Source organism: Gobio gobio, assembly GCF_949357685.1.
Source record: "Gobio gobio genome assembly, chromosome: 2".
Classification (NCBI taxonomy): Eukaryota; Metazoa; Chordata; class Actinopteri; order Cypriniformes; family Gobionidae; genus Gobio; species Gobio gobio.
Window position 1 is genome coordinate 60,441,867 of NC_137098.1, and position 21,091 is coordinate 60,462,957.

Sequence of the window (21,091 nt, forward strand, 5' to 3'; positions counted from 1 at the left end):
GCGTCTATCGGTTCTAAAATGTGCATACAGTCATGAGTTTCTGCTCAACATCAGCAGAGATAAACCTCACACACGCCGAAGCTCGGCCTTCAACATCCCCGACCCACAGTACTGCATCTGGCCCACAGCGGAGGCACCAAACGCGGCGTGAGATTAAGCAGAAGGGGGGTAAGCTTGAGCATATCCGGGCTAGCCAGCCTAGCCCCACAATAAACTGGATTACATCCGATTACTGCTGTTGTGTCTTTGTTTGCGCTGTGTACTCAACGCGCGTCACTGACGCTTTTATTTTATTTTAAAAATAATGCTATTATCAACACTTACTTTTAACTCGTTCATCTCGACAGCTGTAATGGTACTTTGCATGTGTTACAAAGTTGGTAGAATAATGATGAAGAGGACTCGGTGTGACTGGGACTCGTGTTTATTCAGAACTCTCAGATACAAACACAATAAACTCGCGCTGACTGACAGCGCTCTCATAACTCAGTAGTTACTATAAATAACTTTGTTAGCAATCGCTGAGCTCAGTCTCTGATACATTAGTGATGTCCGGTTCGCGAACGATCTTTCTTTTGAACCAGTTCTTTTTAGTGAACCGAATCAGTTCACCAAATCGGACTGAATCGTTCTAAACGGTTCGCGTCTCCAGTCAGCGCTGATCCATAATTTACTAAAGTTACTAACTTTCTGACATGAGTGACAGTCCCTCCGACTAGAAATAGACTAATAACCTAAAGTATATGCTGTAACTAAAACAGTTCAGACATGCTGAGAACTGATGTGAAGTGAACTCCGGTCCATCCGTCTCCCTGGCAGACTCGTGCCTGCTCGTGCCTCGATAAACCACGCCCCCTCCGCTCATATAAAATGCAAAGATGTCAGCCAATCACAACAGTGGGTGTTTTTACTGAAGTCTCACAGCAGACACGCCTCTTGAAGCAGGGCATTCAGCCACAGGGCAAACAGCAGTATAGAAAAAATGCCTTTTATTTCTAAATTATGACATTTTATGATGTAAAAGTCATACTAACAATATAAGTACAGCTCAGGAAACATTATAAAATAATAGAAAAATGCCATGCCATGGGACCTTTAAAGGACTAGTTCACTTTAAAATTAAAATTTCCTGATATTTTACTCACCCCCATGCCATCCAAGATGTTCATGTCTTTCTTTCTTTAGTGGAAAAGAAATTAAGTTTTTTGAGGAAAACATTTCACGATTTTTCTCCACACAATGGTCTTCAATGGTAACCAAAATGTTGAAGGTCCAAATCAATGCAGTTTCAAAGGGCTTCGAAGGGCTTCAGAGGCTCTGCGCGATCCCAGACGAGGAATAGGGTCTTATCTAGCCAAACCATCGGTCATTTTATAAAAAAAATTAAAATGTATATACTTTTTAACCTAAATTGCACTGAAAAATTAGAAAATTGAAAAACCTTGCCCTGCGACACACCACAGATTGTGTAATCACGTCAGAAAGGTCACACTAGACATAGGCAGAAGTACCGCCCCGTGTTTACAAAGCGCTCATGCGAAGACCAATACAAACGTCCTTTAGCAAAAAAAAGGTTAAACAACAATGTGAAACAACAGAGCTTTTTTTGGTAAAGTGCGTTTGTATTAGTACTTCCGCCTACGTCTAGCGTGACCTTTCCGACGTGATTGCGCAATCTGTGGCACGTCGCAGAGTAGGGGATTCTATAGATTCTTGAGAGCGTTTGATTGGACATAAAATCTGATGAGAAGCTGAAGTGCAGAGTGATGGCATCAAAATAATTGATTCATATTGGCGGAAGGGAGAGACTGTATGTTAAGAATGCTTATGTCTTCTAATTGTGTTGTTTTGGAGCACACTAGCTTATAGAGCTAACATATTCATACTAAAAGCCAAAAAACTTTCATTTTGATTTCATGGGGACTTTAAATCATGCTAAAATCAACTCTAACCCTAAGGCACAAACAACCAGATGCTTTTATTGCTGCTGTAATGGGGTTAGTGTATTGCGTTTTTAGAGGATTACCTCAGTATCCTGCCCACATGCTTCCTTTTCCCTTTGAGTTGGATTCTTGGATGAAGATAAGCAGCAGACTGAGGGTGCACATCTGCATATTCAGAGAAAATGCTGGCTGTTCCATCAGTCAGCTCATGTGTCTCCTACACACACACACACACACACACACACTGCACACCCTCACGACTGCTGCTGTCATCACCATCATATGGAGCTGCTACCCACACAATGTACCCTTTCATCATACAGCCCTGAATTTTAAAAGAAATAGTTCACCCAAAAATAAACATTCTGTCATTATTTCCCCACCCCCATGTCAGTCCAGACCTGTATGCTCTTTTTTCCCCCCAGTGGAACGCAGAAGTAGATATTTTTGATAAATCGTTATGCAACTATCAGAAACTGTCAAGCTCCAGAAAGGACACAAACAGCATAAAGCAGCATAAAAATAGTCGTTAAGACTACACTATGACTCCAAGTCTTCTGAAGCCATGCATTTATACGTCGTATGGACCACTTTTGTGTTGCTTTTTGAAGTTTGCCAGCCATTCATCATTATGCTACTGCTACTCTATGGCAGAAGTTGTGTACAGATTAAAATATCTATAGAAAAGACATGAAATATTCACAAAGTGATGTGAGTTAGACTCAAACCTGCATTGCCTGTGTGAGAACTGGCAGCTTTGACAATAACTTCAGAATTTCAACATTTTGTAGACTTTATTTGAAGTATTTTCAGCAAGATCTGAGCTTGCATGCATATTGACCCATTAAATCCAGCAATAAGTAGATACACTTCATTGGCAAAAGTATGGGGACACCCTTCCAAATTGAATCCAGGTGTTCCAATTGCTTCCATGGCCACAGGTGCATAAAATCAAGCACTATGCAAGATGCTATCAAGCGGCATGCAGACGCTTCTACAAACATTTGTGAAAGAATGGTTCGCTCTCAGGAGCTCAGTGAACTCAATCGTGGAACCGTGATAGGTTGCCCCTGTGCAATAAGTTAATTTGTGAAATTTCCTCACTACTAAGTATTCCACTGTCAACTGTTATTATAACAAAGTGGGAGCAATTGGGAACAACAGAAACTCAGCCATGAAGTGGTAGGCCACGTAAAATCACAGAGCGGGGTCAGCGCATGCTGAGGCACACAGTGCGCAGAAGTCGCCAACTTTCTGCAGAGTCAATATCTACAGACCTCCAAACTTCATGTGGCCTTCAGATTAGCTCAAGAACAGTGCGTAGAGAGCTTCATGGAATGGGTTTCCATGGCCGAGCAGCTCATCTAAGCCTTACATCACCAAGTGCAATGCAAAGCGTGGGATGCAGTGGTGTAAAGCACACCGCCACTGGACTCTAGAGCAGTGAGACGTGTTCTCTGGAGTGACCAATCACGCTTCTCTGTCTGGCAATCCGATGGACGAGTCTGGGTTTGGCGGTTGCCAGGAGAACGGTACTTGCCTGACTGCATTGTGTCAAGTGTAAAGTTTGGTGGAGGGGGATTATGGTGTGGGGTTGTTTTTTATAGCTTTCCTGTAGCTCAAACAGTAGAGCATGGCGCTAGCAACGCCAAGGTCATGGGTTCGATTCCCAGGGAAAGCAAGAACTGACAAAATGTAAAAATGTGTATCTTGAATGTAAGTCGCTTTGGATAAAAGCGTCTGCCAAATACATAAATGTAAATGTAAAATGTAAATGGGTTGGGCTTGGCCCCTTAGTTCCAGTGAAAGGAGCTCTTAATGCTTCAGCATACCAAGACATTTTGGACAATTTCATGCTCCCAATTTTGTGGGAACAGTTTGGGGACGGCCCCTTCCTGTTCCAACTGCGCACCAGTTCACAAAGCGTCGGTCCATAAAGACATGGATGAGTGAGTTTGGTGTGGAGGAACTTGACTGGCCTGAGTCCTGACCTCAACCCGATAGAACACCTTTTGGGGTGAATTAGAGCGGAGACTGTGAGCCAGGCCTTCTCGTCCAACATCAGTGCCTGACCTCACAAATGCGCTTCTAGAAGAATGGCCAAAAATTCCCATAAACACACTCCTAAACCTTGTGGAAAGTCTTCACAGAAGAGTTGAAGCTGTTATAGCTGCAAAGAGTAGGCCAACTCCATATTAAACCCTACGGATTAAGAATGGGATGTCATTAAAGTTCATGTGCATGTAAAGGCAGACGTCCCAAAACTATGGGTATTTGGTACATATGCTCCTGAAAACTGGACCATGTTACGGCTTTACTATGCACAGTGTGTACCAGGCTGACGAAAGAGCCTAGATGAAAGCCGGTAAGATGAATTTCCTTTCACTGTGGAGTTATGTTTTCCCTCCTGGTAAAATATACAGTAATCAAACCCATAGGAACTGAGAAACGTTCAGTCAGACTTGAGAGAGTCGAGAAGGAGGGATGAAAGAAAACACGACATGTTGTCACACAGAGTTGATTTATAATGTATGAGAAACACTCCCCTGGTTTTCTCGTTGAGGATTGGGAGCTTTGTATCTTGCATCCCAATATGTCATTGGCTACATTCGGAATAGTATACTACCATAGTATGTATAGTGTGCAAAGTGTGAATTAAAGACCCAAATGACCTCTGAACACAGTGTGTGCCACAAAGAAATGCTCTTGACTTGACCTTCTATTTCCAGTTTGATAAGAAAACTGTAAAATCAACTTTAACATCTTTATATTCAATATTTGTTCAGATTGCCAGGATCTAAGATTGTTTTATGCAATATTGGGATAAAATGCAAAGTAATTGTGGTCACATGCCATCAAGCAAAAACAATGTTGCATACTCAAGAACAGCCCTTCTACTTCTTTCTTTCAATAAAGAGATGTTATGCTAATATGAAAATGAATACATTTGTTAAACTGGATTTTACTTACTCTAGGTTGCATATTTGCAAAATTGATTGTTTCAAAATTGAGCAGCTTCCTTTAGTCTTCATATGCGCTTCACAGATGGATTATGGGTACATGGTTTTTCTTGGGTAGTATCTGCTGATGCTGACTGTTTTGTTTCTGGCCTTGGCAGGAATGTTCAAGGGCTGATCAAAGTGGTCGGGAGGCTGCTGCAGATCCAGGCAAGTCAGCGGGATAACGGAGCAAGCTTCACCTGTCCATATTCAATTAGGTGAGTGCCCTTTCCAAGAGCAACAGCTGCTGCCACTTGTTAACCCAGAAAAGTCACAGATTTTTTTTTCTTTTCTCGAAACTCTCTCTTGCCCAGATTTTAAACATGCAACATTATTGTACACTTTGTGATGAGTATGGGCAACAGAATTTAAAGGTGCAGTAAGCAATTTCTGAGAAATGCTGTTCAGACCAAACAAACACACCCCTCCATTCATTGCTCCTCCTCCAAAATTCACGAACAAACAATGCAAGAGTGGATGTCTCTTTATTCATAGCTGAACCAAAATAATGCTTTGAGAAAAATAAAGAGAATGTGATGAACAAGTGACGAGGAAGAACAACAAATTAACATACAGTACACAAGAGTAAATACAAGCAAGAGTTCGTTATTAGTCGCCAGACAAATAATGACACTCAAAATGTACCTGTTACTAGAGCTAACATTACAATAACATAGGGTGTTAATACAATAACTTCCCGGTTTTCCCGGGACAGTCCCGTATTTTAGCTCTGTTTTTAGTGTCCCGACTTATTATGAAAAAATTAGGGCTGTCAAAAGATTAATCGCGATTAATCGCATCCAAAATAAAAGTTTGTGTTTACATAATATATGTGTGTGTACTCTGTTAATTATTATTTATATATAAATACACACACATTCATGTATATATTTAAGAAATATTTGCATGTATATACTGTATATACATTTATATAATCTATAATATATATAAATATAAATGTTTTATATATAAAAATATTTTTTTTTTCTTAAATATATACATGCTTGTGTGTGTATTTATATATAAATAATAATTAACAGAGTACACACACACATATATTATGTAAACACAAACTTTTATTTTGGATGCGATTAATCGCGATTAATCTTTTGACAGCCCTAGAAAAAATCATGTTTTGTCCTGTATTTTGTCTGTATTAAAGGTGCCATAGAATAAAAAAATGTATTTACCTTGACATAGTTGAATAATAAGAGTTCTGTACATGGAACTAACATACCATGAGCCTCAAACACCAGTTTTCTCCTTCATATGTAAATCTTGTGCTTGAAAAAGACCTGATCTGAAAACACCAATAAACAAGTAAGCTGCATTTCAGCAAACTCCATTTGAGATTTTCTGCTTAAAGCGGTACTTCAGCACTGGGAAGATGAATGTGTATTTAAACTGGGTCATTTATGTAGTAGAAATGTGAAATAATTTTTGAATTTGGTGCCTTCTAGACTGAGAAAAGACAGAAAATGTATTTTTGCCTCTACCCGCTACCCCACGAGGCCACTCCCAAAGCCACGGCTATTGGTTTCATCTCTTACCCACTAGGCTTGCTACGATAGTCGGTGTTGCCAGTGTTACCGGTGTTCAGACTCAACACCGCTTACATCACTTGCCCACCGTGGCACCGCCCCACCGTCATTTTTTTTTTTTCCCTAATAAAATAATTTAGTTCAGTTAGAGAACAGACAATACAAATTAAAACTGAACGTGTCTGCTTAATAAAGCATGACCCGACCGTGAGTCTCGGCAGGAGTCATTCATCAGATTTCATTCATCATAGAGTGAGGAGCTGGCTGAGATGATCGCGGAAGATTTGGTTTCAAAGCGAAATGTAAAAGCGCCTATTTAAGGGAGTTTCTCATTTGTTTTGTTGTTGTGTTTTTCATATAAAATAATAGGCTAATGAACCCACAATTCAAGCAACCCGCCACCGAATGGCGCTAATTCAAAACCAAATGTAAAATGTGCACGGCCGCACAGAGCGCGCATTGTTTCCTTTCGTCTGTGACTCCCGTCTCCGAGTCCGACACTCTGCGATGACGTAATTTTTGCCACGCGCACCCTCGCGCTCGTTCGTTCAGACCATGGTGCGGACGCGTCGAGTATAAACAAGGGTTCACGGACGAATTGTCCTTCATTCATGGCGTGCGTCTCACACATAGACCGATCAATGCCTGATCAGTGCCCTGACTACTAGGAAACTGTTGAGACGCACCCATGGCCTCACAGAGCGCGCATTTACGGATGAACCTCATTCATGGTCTCACAGAGCGCGCATTTACGGATGAACCTCATTCATGGTCTCACAGAGTGCGCATTTACGGATGAACTTCATTCATGGTCTCAGAGCGCGCATTTACGGACGAACTTCATTCATGGTCTCACAGAGCGCGCATTTACGGATGAACCTCATTCATGGCCTCACAGAGCGCGCATTTACGGACAAACTTCATTCATGGCCTCACAGAGCGCGCATTTACGGATGAACTTCATTCATGGTCTCACAGAGCGCGCATTTACGGACGAACTTCATTCATGGTCTCACAGAGCGCACATTTACGGATGAACTTCATTCATGGTCTCACAGAGCGCACATTTACGAATGAACTTCATTCATGGTCTCACAGAGCGCGCATTTACAGATGAACTTCATTCATGGTCTCACAGAGCGCGCATTTACGGATGAACTTCATTCATGGTCTCACAGAGCGCGCATTTACGGATGAACTTCATTCATGGTCTCACAGAGCGCGCATTTACGAATGAACTTCATTCATGGTCTCACAGAGCGCGCATTTACAGATGAACTTCATTCATGGCCTCACAGAGCGCGCATTTACAGATGAACTTCATTCATGGTCTCACAGAGCGCGCATTTACGGACGAACTTCATTCATGGTCTCACAGAGCGCGCATTTACGGATGAACTTCATTCATGGTCTCACAGAGCGCGCATTTACGAATGAACTTCATTCATGGTCTCACAGAGCGCGCATTTACAGATGAACTTCATTCATGGTCTCACAGAGCGCGCATTTACAGATGAACTTCATTCATGGTCTCACAGAGCGCGCATTTACGGACGAACTTCATTCATGGTCTCACAGAGCCCGCATTTACGGATGAACTTCATTCATGGCCTCACAGAGCGCGCATTTACGGATGAACTTCATTCATGGTCTCACAGAGCGCGCATTTACGGATGAACCTCATTCATGGTCTCACAGAGCGCGCATTTACGGATGAACCTCATTCATGGTCTCACAGAGCGCGCATTTACAGATGAACTTCATTCATGGTCTCACAGAGCGCGCATTTACGGATGAACTTCATTCATGGCCTCACAGAGCGCACATGTACAGACGAGTTGTCATTCACGGTGTGTGCGCGCTCTGGTGCGTTTTCAGTTCAGTTTTCAGTTGCGGTCGTGTATGTTACTTTCGGTTAGATAGAATTAGTGATTTACAAGCCCCCGCCGGTGATACCGGTATTACCGGTGTTGTCACACGTCGATTAATCGGTGGGAAAATTTCTTCACCGTCACATCCCTATTACCCACTGCCCCACCGTCGTTTTGTTTTTCATACTAATACAATCATTTCATTCAGTTAGAGAACAGACACTACAATTAAAAACTGAACGTGTCTTTTAAATAAAGTGTGAGTGAGCTTAACGAAAGTCACGTCACAGACGCAGCAGAAGTCAGATTTCATTCATCACGAGAGAGAAGAGCTGAGCAGAGCTGAGGTAAGCGCGGCATCATTCACCACGCATTTCCAGTCTGGCGCATTTTCAGATCATGCCTATGGAAGCTTAACTTTTATAGGAATTCATTGAAAAGTTGAAACACTCACTTTTCTCCGCACCGCTGCTTTATCACGACTCACGAGCCATGACAGAAAAATGATTATTTTGCATTTATTTGTGCTGTCGTTTGAAATTAGTTTATTTGTTCTGATTTATTAATGAAAATACATTTTTGCATTGAAGAAAAGTATAATTTTTGTTTGGAAATCTGAAAATTTCAATCGGTGGAATCTCTATGCGGAACATACTGCAAAAACTTACGCTTGCAGCCGGCTTGGTGTGTCATGGCCCTTGCAGCTCGCATGTCAACTTTAATCAAGCATGTTTTTTGCTTGTTTGGTTATCTAAGTGAGTTAAGCCTGGACTACATGACCTCTTATGATTAGTTACTTTATAATGAATCAAATGATGTGTACGTAATTTTTTTCTCCTCCTCTGTCGAGTTTCTCCCTGGTGAGAAGATGAATGGGTCGATGGCTCTGTGCTGGCCTGGGATTGGTGCTTGGCCTTTAGCACGGGTGGGCACAGAGGGAGGGCTTGAGGATTAATGAAAGATGCCCACTGGTGCTCATTGTGTCCGTCTGCTCGATGGATCCTCTGCAATCTGCTCGGGGGTCACAAAGCCACTTACTGTAGATATCCAACAGAAGCAGAGAGGGCTAGGGTGGGGTTGTGTTAGGATTGTAGAAGAATAAATCAACTCTTTCCACAGAAAAAAGACATAGATTAAAAGCTCAAACTTTAGATCTTTTTTTTTATTTGTCTTGAGCATGCTGTTTCTCAACGGCATACTAAACTATGAACTATGCTATTCTGGAACGTACGTCTCTTATGCTTACAGAGGCTGTATTTATTTGATCATAAGATCAGTAAAAACATTAATGTTGTGAAATAATTAAATTTAAAAATCTGTTTTCTAATTTAATATATTTTCAAATGTAATCAATTCCTGTGAGTTTCAGCATCATTACTCCAGTCTTCAGTGTCACATGATCCTTCAGAAATCATTCTAATATGCTGATTTGCTGCTCAAGAAACATTTATTTTTATTATCAATGTTGAAAACCGTTGTGCTGATTAATATTTTTGTGGAAACAATCAATGAAAAGTTAAAAAGAACAGGATTTATTTAAAATATAAAACTTTTGTAACATTATACATTTCTTTACGCTCACTCAATTTGATTCATTTATTGTATCCTTGCTGAAAAAAAGTGTTAATTCATTAATTTTCTAATTTTTTTGTGAGATAATGTATATAGATGCTAATTCAGTTAATGCTGACACATTCAGTGATTCATTTGTTAGACTTATTCAAACTAATAAAAAAAAAAATGGCTGAAAAATTAGAGCCATTTGTTTGTAAATCACAAAAAAATAGGTCATATGTATGTTGCGTTTTATAATTGTTTTTGCACATGTTCAACAAAGTGTTATCTATTTTTTGGTAACACTTCACAATAAGATTTAATTAGTTAACATTCGTTTATATATTAACTAGCATGAACTTACCATGAGCAGTAGCCTACATTTGTTACTGTATTTGTTAATCTTTGTTAACGTTAGTTAATAAAAATCCAGCTGTTCATTGTTTGTTCATGTTAGTTCACAGTGCATTAACTAATGTTAACAAGATTTTGATAATGTATTAGTAAATATTGAAATTTCCATTAACAAAGATAAATAAATGCTTTATAAGTGCAGTATATTATTTGTTTATGTTAACTAATGTAGTTAACTAATGTTAACTAATGAACCTTATTGGAAAATGTTACCTATTTTGTTTTTCTTTATATTATTATATATATATATTATTTAATATATATATATATATATATATATATATATATATATATATATATATATATATATATATATATATATATATATATATATATATATATATATATATATATTATTTAAATCCAGCTCTTTCCCTTGAGAGTGCAAACTCACAACCCAAATAAAATAAAATGCACTTAATTCACTATGAGCACCGTATATTATTCAGTCCAACTTCTGTAGGCTCAAACCTCTAAATTCTCCTCGAATGCTAAAGTTTTAAACATCTCTTCTGGTTAAGCAGTCTCGCTCTAAACTTTCATTTTAAATAAGTGCGATGGAGGTCAATGTGTCAGCCAGCCTTTGTCTGGCGGTTAATGTTGTGGCTGTCTGCCGAAAACCGCCCCTGATGGATGAACCCTGATAATGTGATGGCCGCACCAGTTGGCCGGGGAACAACAAGAGATAGATGAGCAAATGTTTGAACTGTTGGATGTCTGTGGAGGGAGTGGAGAGCTTTGGTGCAGCCCTAACATCTGTCTGGAGGTGACCCAGACCATAAATTCAAGTGCTGAGAGACTGTTTACCATGTGGAGGATTTTCGATGTAACTTAATAAAATATGTTCCTGCCTGACCCAGTGCCAAAGGCGCACACAAACAACATGATCAGGCAATTGGACGAGTTCATTAATCTTAGGATAAAAGAGCATGCGTGTTTGTTAATATAAGGGCCTTTATTTGTGTGTTAGCATTAATGGTAGACATTAATCACCAGCATAGCTTAGACATCTAAGCAAAAACTGCAAAAGGTGGATGATGCGTTAAAGATAGAGGACAATTTGAAGATCTTTTGTATTTATTGCCTAATTAAAATAAGTTTTGATTTTCTAAATACTGACGTTTAAATATTATACGTTAAATATATGTATTTAAATATGTGTTTGATCTTAGGAGCTTCCCTCATCCCTACATCACAGTGCTGGAAAACCGTCCCGACTGCTGGCCCGCCCTGCTTCAGGAAATTGACGACTTCCTTCAGCTGGCTACAGACAAGTATAAAATCAGTTAACAATGACAGATCTGGGGGTTTTGATAAAATCTGGGGGACATTTTGGAACATCTTAAAGGGGTCATGACATGAGAAATAAAATTTTGACATATAACAGGAGGTCTTTGTACCAATAAAACATCCTGAAAGAGCTTAAAACGTCCTCATCATTATGAAAAAAAAAAGCATTTATTTAGCCAAACTCCATAAACGGCTCGTTTTTATATTGCGGGATCTGTGACGTCACATGAGCAAATGCATTTGCATAAGACTGCCTGACAAATAGTTAGTGTACTACTAGTGTTCAGTTGCTTAATGGCTGACATTTGCCCACGCTGAATGCGAGCGTCGCGTCAAAAGCAAACAGAACACATTATAATCACTGACGCTGTCTACACTGGATATAGTATACAGATGCATGTTCGGATTCTGACGTAATCCACTTCAGTCTGTCGACAACAGGACAAATGGAAGAGTGAAAGAACATTCGCTTTGAAGCGTCCTGTTTAAACAGCTTGTTTGCATCTGTGTACAGACTTCAGAAGGATCCCAGCATTGGAAATGTTGATGTAATATTTCTTTCTTATATGTTTGATCGGAATTTTATTTTTTTTCTCTGCTCATATTTTAATATTCATTTGTCTTTATAAATAGTGTGTTGTATGTTTTATTGGTTGTTGTCTGGGTTAACTGGGTCAGAGCATCTCCAAAACTGCAGCTCTTGTGGGGTGTTCCCGGTCTGCAGTGGTCAGTGTCTATCAAAAGTGCTCCAAGGAAGGAACAGTGGTGAACTGGCGACAGGGTCATTGATGCATGTGGAGAGTGAATGCTGGCCCGTGTGGTCTGTTCAAGCAGACGAGCTACTGTAGCTCAAATTGCTCAAGAAGATAATGCTGGTTCTGATAGAAAGGTGTCAGAATACACAGTGCATCACAGTTTGTTGTGTATGGAGCTGCATAGCCACAGACCAGTCAGGGTGCCCATGCTGACCCCTGTCCACCACTGAAAGCACCAACATGAATCACGTTTTATTTTACTTCTCGTGGATGGCCGTGTGCGTCACTTACCAGGGGAACACATGGCACCAGGATGCACTATGGGAAGAAGGCAAGCCGGTGGAGGCAGTGATGCTTTGGGCAATGTTCTGCTGGGAAACCTTGGGTCCTGCCCTCCATGTGGATGTTACTTTGACACGTACCACCTACCTAAGCATTGTTGCAGACCATGTACACCCTTTCATGGAAAACGGTATTCCTCTTTCAGCAGATAATGCGCCCTGCAACAAAGCAAAAATGGTTCAGGAATGGTTTGAGGAGCACAACAACGAGTTTGAGGTGTTGACTTGGCCTCCAAATTCCCCAGATCTCAATTCAATCGAGCATCTGTGGGTTGTGCTGAACAAACAAGTCCAATCCATGGAGGCCCCACCAAGCAACTTACAGGACTTAAAGGATCTGCTGCTAAAATCTTGGTGCCAGATACCACAGCACACCTTCAGGGGTCTAGTGGAGTCCATGCCTCGACGGGTCAGGGCTGTTTTGGCAGCAAAAGGGGTACCAACACAATATTAGGAATATATATTTTGTTAGGTGAATATATATATTCAATATTATATGTCATAATGTTATGGTTGATCAGTGTGTATATATCTATATTATATATATAATTTTGGTGCATTATAAGTGAACCTCAAGGAACATTAAAATAAATAATAAACCCATCTCATGACCCCTTTAGGCATTACCTGTCAAATGATAATCTGTCTTTGTCCTTCAAATATTCTAGTTTTGTAAAAAAAAAATTGTGTTGTTCTGTGAAAAAGCAAAAACGAATCAAATTTAGTGTTTTAAAAAAAATATGAAATCAGATTCCAGTTCATTATCAATCACTGTAGAACTCAACCAAGTGCCTTTATAGAACAGTGTACCTCAAATCCGGTCCTACCTAAACTCTGTTATGACAAGGCAAATTGAATTTTTTTATACACTTACAAGTGTGTTTATGGTGTGTTTTTCTTTAGAGATGAGCCAGTATATGTGGAAATGCTGGTACCGTTCCTTCGTTACCTGTACTGCGAGCCCCAGAGGTTGCCAGAAAACGCTCTGCTCAGGCACAGCCTCCTCAGGGTCCTGCTCCAGCCACGAGGGGCTCCTGAGCCTGACTGCCTGCAGGAAAAGGGGGCGTCCGGCACTAGTGTGGTCCGTGAGCTGATACGCAGCCTTTTTGACCTGCTTCCATGCATGCTGGTAAGGTGGAGGATGATTTCTGATGTGCTGAGCTGAAGTAGCTCTACGGCACTACGTGGCTTAGACCCATGACATTTTTCAACAGAAGGTTTACATAACCCATCGTTGTGAATTTCCCATGGTGCCAAGCTCTAATTTATGATTTAACAAAATGCCTTAAAGATTCATTAAGCGGTTTCTGAGAAATGCTGTTGAAATCAACGCCTTAACAAACAATTTTGTGAATATTTGCTAATGTCTGTGTGTGCTGAAAAAAAAGTTGTACATAGTCCTAGCTGTTTAAATAGGAGAAAAAACAAAGTTGATCAGACCGATCCATGGAGCACTCCCAATCAGCAGCAGGGGGCGTGTCCACTTACGATGGGGGAGGAGAGAGAGTGAGCAAGAGGGAGATTTGAAGAAAGACTGTAGAAAGAGAGATGGCCGAGATATTACCAAGGAGGAAAAGGTCAGATGGATATAATTGGAAGAAGAAGGGTTACGGTTAGGCAAGAGCTTTAGGACATGCATAAATATTGGAAAAGCTTTTCAGCGCTGGAGACTGAAGATATGTTAGAGAGTGGGAAGGCTTGAAAACGGACACCGGGTTTTTGTTGTTTCTGCTCCATACATGTGTAACAGTGTTTTTTTTGCTGTTGTATATTTTTGTTGTTGTTGATTCGACAGCTGATTCGTCCATATGCGCGTTAGTTGTTGCCTGTGTTGCATAGCGTGTTTGTTATTTTGGGGGCGGAGCAATGCGTTTGTTTGGGTGTTGATTGCAAATATCAACAGTGTTTCTCAGAAATTGCTTACTGCATCTTTAAGGGTGCCTATTGTTCAAAACCTTTGGGTCAGATTCATATTTTTTAAATAAATTTGTATTTTATTCAGCAAGGATGCATTCAATTGATCAAAAGTGACCATTAAGTGGTCATAATGTTACAAAATATTTCTATTTCAAATAAATGTTGGCTTGTAAATGTAAACTTTTTATTAATCAAATAATCCTGAATAAAATGTATCAGTTTCCACAAAAAAATGCAGCTGTTATAATAATAAGAAAATAATAATAGAATGATTTCTAAAGGATCATGTGATACTAAAGGCTGGAGTAATGCCATTACAGAAATACATTACATTTGAAAATATATTGAAAAAGAAAACACTTATTTTAAACTGAAATATGGAATAATATTTCACAACATTAATGTATTTACTGTACTTTTGATTAAACGATGCAGCATTGGTGAGCAATAAAAAAATCTCCAAACTTTTGAACAGTAGTGTAGGTGCTATTGAACAACATGTGGTGAGTTAATATGATTTTAATATTTAATATAATTAATAATGGGCAAAGTATCTTTTTTTAACATTTTCACACTTATACCTAATATGTAATCAGTGTGGTCATCCTGTGACCCATCAGGTGGACAGTGTAACAGCAGTGGTGGAGTTCAGCTCTTTTGCTGAATCTCTGACGTCGGCTCTGCTCACTGATCCAGGCTTCTGGAGGAAGGAACTGTCCCAGCTGGCTCTTCAGATCCTGTGTGCCTGTCAGCTCAGTGTTCATCTGAGGGGTGAACTGATGTCTCTCCTTCACACACTCCACCAGATAATACCTGCACATGCAGTGGTGAATGCGCACATTATATTTTTATATTATGTTCAGGGCTTGACATTAACTTTTTTACTCACCAGCCACTGTGGCTACTGGTTTTCCAAAGTTACTAGCCACTCAGCATTTTCACTTGCCACAATTTTGTCATCGATACCACAGGGAAAAACTGCCATATAGATATTTTTAATACTATCTCATAATTTGGCAGCAAGTATATTAGGCTGCTGTCACTTTAAGAGCTGACACACGGATCCATTATACTGTCACAAATGCTTACGTTCACTTAAAACATAAGTTGTGTTTACACAAATACTTGCCAAGACTGGCATTTTGACCTGTGGATTTGACTGTTTAAGAGCTATAAGCAGCAACACAAAACCTGCAGGAATGAGTAAAATTATGGGCAAGTTCTGCTGAAATTCAAGCCCAGCAATATTCATTCGGAGCTAATGAAACGAGTGAGTGAGGGGAGGCGAGTTTGTGTGTCAACTTGCTTCTGCTGAAATTCTGTAGAAAATGAGTCTTGGAAGCTTTTTTCAGATATTTCAGTATCGATATGATCGCAATTATCGTTAGTATCGAAAAATCAATGTTTTTGACAACACTACATTGCACTTAGTTTATTTGCCAGATGCCTTCCCTTTTTAAAAGACTACAATTCAAAAAAAATATTTATTATATATAAAATTCAACCCACCAAAGTGTCTAGTAGGAGTGACTGCGTCACACGCCACCGCTGAAATCCACCCGCATTTGGCGAGGGTTAATGTCAAGCCCTGTTGGTGTAGTGAAGTTGTACAAACTGGACTACTATAATGGAAGTATGAAAAACGGTAATCTCTCTTCAAATCCTTTCTGTCTAATTGCATTCATTTATAGATGCAGATTAAAAATGCATTATTTTCAAAGAGAAAAAGGCTAAATTATTATTTTTGTGTTGCTACAGTTGCGCTCTCAGTGTGATCTCAACAAATCTTCTCCTGTCATCTTTATAATGGTTTTGTTTGCACAGCGTTTTCTAGCTTGAAGCGATTTGCATTCAGCTTTGCCTCAGAGGCTCCATCTGTGTCGAACCGTTTGTCTGATTGTGCCCTGTCAAACTGTAGGAACTCCCGCCTGAGCAAGTGATCATGGGAATCTCCCTGCTACTGCTAAGCGCCTCCACCGCTCAGCAAACTGCCCTCCTAGAGCTCGGTAAAGGACCTCTCGATATCTGAATGCATCGTATTGACATGACTAGCTTGATTTCCACAGAAGATGCCAGTAACAGGCAGTTTTGCACAGATTGAAACGGTTGCTTTGTTACTTTGTCTTGCTGAGTTTCATGCTGATTGCAATGGCAAGCATGAACAATTATGAAGCTTTAGGCTCACTAAAAATCTGTTTTTTCAGAAGAAGTTGCATCAGAAAGTGATAATGACTTATTAGTGGGGTTTTTTGCTTGGGGCTAGGGATCTATTATGCTATATTAAAGGTTTCTGTTTTTTGGAGGCTATTCTGTTCTGATTGGTCAGAAGGCCCAGTCTGTTGTGATTGGTCTACCGAACGCAGTGATACGAACAGGAATGATGGCATCGGTTTTAACGTATCAATTTGAGCTTGAGTCCTCATCCTTTTGAAGTGCATCCAAATGGATTTGCTTTTGCAGCGCTGAAAACAGCATCTTCTCGACATATCAAAAAATCCCTCCCAAAATTTTATCGAAAGAGACTTAATATCTGTCTTCCAGAATATTATAGAGATTTGAGGATTTGCTCTTGACTTGGGCCAGTAAGCAAGACCCTAACAATGCCTAAGCAACCACCTAGAAACATGTTTTGCAAGGGCAAGCACTACTCACATTCACTCACATGTAAAAATCTATTATAACCCTTAAACAGGCAAGAGTGGAAAATGATCAGCAAAAAATTTTCATGTCACTTTTTATATCATCTGGACTTAAGTAAAACGAATCCAAAAAAAAAATATAGTTTGGATTTTATGAGTTGTCCATAAAATGAGCTGTGTGAAACTCTCTGCAAGAAAACATCTAGTTAAAGATGCAAAGATGTAGTCAACTAAACCTATTAATATCAGATTTACATGTGAATATCAACATTTGCACTTTTTTTTTTTTAAACTCAAAATACATAGACTGAGAAAGGGGGCCCAGAGGCCAGGAGGGCCTTTAAGGGTCTTCCCTAAGTGCCCCGGTCCTGGAACGAGATTTCTACTGGACGCCCCACCTCCCACAAACTGTCACCCCAGAATACGCAATAATGCAATGACCAGTACAGAGGGCTCAGTTTACCTTGAAACAACACTCATTGTCAATACTATGATCCTTTTTTTATACCCTAATAGGGCAAAATATCCTGGGAGATACATACTTTTTAAAATGCGGTAAATAACAGCATGAGTAACACATACATTATTTTTTCCCCCAACATCTTAAGACAATGTTCACAATTAATATTGTTGTGCTTTTTTTTTGCTGGAAAAAAGTAAGATTAATAGATGCCTACTTTCTACATAATCAGAATGTAAAAAAAAGTGACTAAAGAGTGTGTATCCTGTGGTGCGCGTTGCCTGTTTAAAGTGCCCCTATTATGGATTTTTGAAAATGACCTTTCATGTTAGTGTGTAACATACGTAGCTCTAAGTGAATGAAAACATCCTGCAAAGTTTTAAATCTGAAAGTGCACCGTATATAAAGTTACTGTCTCTCAAAAATAATTAAAGTCAATTAAAGGATTAGTTCACTTAAAAAATGAAAATGTCCTAATATTTTACTCACCCCCATCTCATCCAAGGTGTTTGTGTCTTTCTTTCTTCAGTGGAAAAGAAATTAAATTTTTTGAGGAAAACATTCCAGGATTTTTCTCCACATAATAGACTTCAAGGGCAACCAAAATGTTGAAGGTCCAAATCAATGCCGTTTCAAAGGGCTTCAGAGGCTCTGCGCGATCCCAGACGAGGAATAGGGTCTTCTCTAGCCAAAAAAAAGGTAATTTTCTCAAAAAAAATAACACGTATATATACTTTTTAATCTAAATTGCTCATCTTGCACTGTTCTGCAGCTCACTACGGATTGCGTAATCACGTCGGAAAGGTCAAGCTTGCGTGCCACAGAGCAGCGTAAGATCAGCAATTGAGGGCAAATGAGGAATGTTTTCCTCAAAAAACTTACTTTCTTTTCGACTGAAGAAAGACAGACATGATCTTGGATGAGATGGGGGTGAGCAAAATATCAGAAAATTTTCATTTTGAAGTGAACTAATCTTTTAAACGAATCGCTTTTAAACCGAATCCGAAGCCGAAACATTAGCATATTGCCCGCATTTTCAGCCTCATCAGTTTCCACATGAATCTAAATAAATTCGGCAATTAATTTGTCTGTGGCGCGTTACACTGAACTAACAAATGGCGACAGACAGCAAGATTAATTAGATTACATTACGTCACTTGTCAGACATTCTTGCTCCGATTCTGCGTGTTCAATCGGCCTGAAGTACCATAAACTACATGGACACTGGTCGTGTTCGCGATTTGACTTTCTGGTTCATCAGAAACCCTGGACGTTTCCTCGTCGGACTCTGGCTCGAATTGGTAAGGCAAAACAAAATGTTCAACTCTTGACAAGCCCGTAATCCAATAATAGTGATAGGCGCTCAGTTTCCGACATGCGCTGCACGCAGTATACCAATCACAACTGACTGGGTCATCTGACCAATCACCGCAGATTAGCGTCACGCAAAGGAGGGGTTCGGAAAAAGGAATTGTGGAGTGAATCCTTTGGGAGTCGTTGAGTAAATAAGGTAAAAATAAATGCATATTATAAGACAATGAAAGTGTTTTTTGACCTTGCATGCATGTAAACCTGTTGTAGGAGACTCCCAAAACAAAAATAGGAACCATTCAAATGCCATAATAAAATGCCCCACTTTTAGTTATTGAATTCACTAAGTTAGAGTTAACTTCTTTTTTTCCTCTCTGCTAGCTGTGAAGATTGTCCCACCTGAGGTGCCACCTCCCTGGGGTGCCTCTTTGCTGGTAATGCCCTTGTTACAGGTGCTGTCCTGCTCTAGCCTCATGGAAGCCCTGACAGACACGCAAACACAGATGAAGAACCTTAAACTGGCTAATTCACTGTTGCAAATGGTCCAAAGAGAATCCTCCGATCGAAAAGAGGTAGCGCAAATTATTATGCACCCATTTAGAAGAGAGTGTTCGAACTATTGTGTGATACTGGACTTTGCGCTCTCCTCTACAGGACTCCACGCAGCTGAGTTTGCCTCTCAGCACGTGGTACAGCGAGCTTCAAGTGGCCACCAGCGTCCTACAGCGAATTTCCTTAGACTCCATGTCTTGTGTGGAATGGCTTTACTCCCTGCAGTCATCTCTCCCTGTCTGTGAACACGTCCCAGATACTGTTTGTCTTCTGGTCTCCCATGTTATCGTCTGCAGTCACGGGGATCTCTGCAGGTTAGCGTTGGACACAGCCGCTGCCATCGCCGAGGCCGATCCTGCTAAGGTAAAGTTGCTGTCTCAACGTTTACTTTTGTGATTCTGCTATATTGCAGTTCTGTATTATTTAGTACTACGGTTACCACACCTCAAGACTTTGCTCAGATGTTGTATTTCAAGACATTTGTTAGGTTTTTGTCCTTAAAAAAGGACTAATTTCTTACGCATCTCATCCCACGCCTCATTTGCTAATTCCAAAACTTGAGCGTCTGATAGCAGACTAATGCAGTTATTAATGCTGTTATTAGAGAAAGAGAGAGAGGGATTAAGCGTGTGTAGTCTGTGCGTCTGTCAGTGTTCAGCTGCAGTGTCTCGACATAATAGCAAAACTGTACGTTTATTTGCTTCAAGAACAGCACCGTTAATACCACGCTAGTGAGAAACAACACGTTTCTGAGCGAGTGTGTGTCCGTGCTGTATGTGTGTGCGTTTGAGTGGGAGAGCAGAGAGAATGGGAGAAAGAGAGTATGTGCTTTCTGTACATAATAAAGGGTAATTTTGTGGCAAAAAAAAAAAAAATTTTGTTTTTATCCTATTGTTTACTGTATTTATTTGTTTGGTCAGTGTCATTGTGGTTATTTTGCTGTTGTAGGATAGACCGGGTAAACCCAGCCTGATCTGCCGGCGATTTGATTTCGCCCTGCAACTCAGTCTGGAAACCCGTACATTCATTTCTACTGCTTCTGTTACACTTTTGTGGGAACCAATCTCAGACTGGCTTATCCACCTGGCACGCTATTGGCAAGTTTAACACGAGGATGGATAGAGAAGCGATAGGTCGTTGCCCGTTGATCACGCCTCTTGTGGTCTGATTGGTTGAAGGACTATCCAATTGCATACAGAGTCATTTGAATTATGCTCGTTTATCACGCCTCTTGTGAAGTAGAAAATACAGAGCTGACTCGCCAGACCAATGTTCAATCTTAAAGGGTTAGTTCACCCAAAAATGAAAATTCTGTCATTAATTACTTACCCTCATGATAAGGTAAGTAATACTTACCGAATGATGATTCGGATCGCGTGTCAAACCGCCAAACTGCTGAAATTTGGCGATCCAAACTGCTGACTCGGCTTCATGATGCCGTGTTTTGAAATCGTCATCACTATATAAGTCGTTATTTAGGTTTTTTTTGCGCACAAAAACTATT

At 40.0% G+C, this 21,091-nt stretch overlaps 1 protein-coding gene across 1 annotated transcript in view; it reads left to right on the forward strand.

Annotated features, from left to right (window-relative positions):
* focad (focadhesin) overlaps positions 1–21,091 on the forward strand; it is a 96,088-nt gene that overhangs the window by 13,799 nt on the left and 61,198 nt on the right. The window contains exons 5-11 of the mRNA XM_079841949.1: positions 5,062–5,160; positions 11,495–11,596; positions 13,612–13,837; positions 15,246–15,452; positions 16,544–16,631; positions 19,417–19,607; positions 19,690–19,950. Coding sequence (XP_079698075.1) covers positions 5,062–5,160; positions 11,495–11,596; positions 13,612–13,837; positions 15,246–15,452; positions 16,544–16,631; positions 19,417–19,607; positions 19,690–19,950 — 1,174 coding nt within the window. The remainder of the gene's footprint in view (positions 1–5,061; positions 5,161–11,494; positions 11,597–13,611; positions 13,838–15,245; positions 15,453–16,543; positions 16,632–19,416; positions 19,608–19,689; positions 19,951–21,091) is intronic.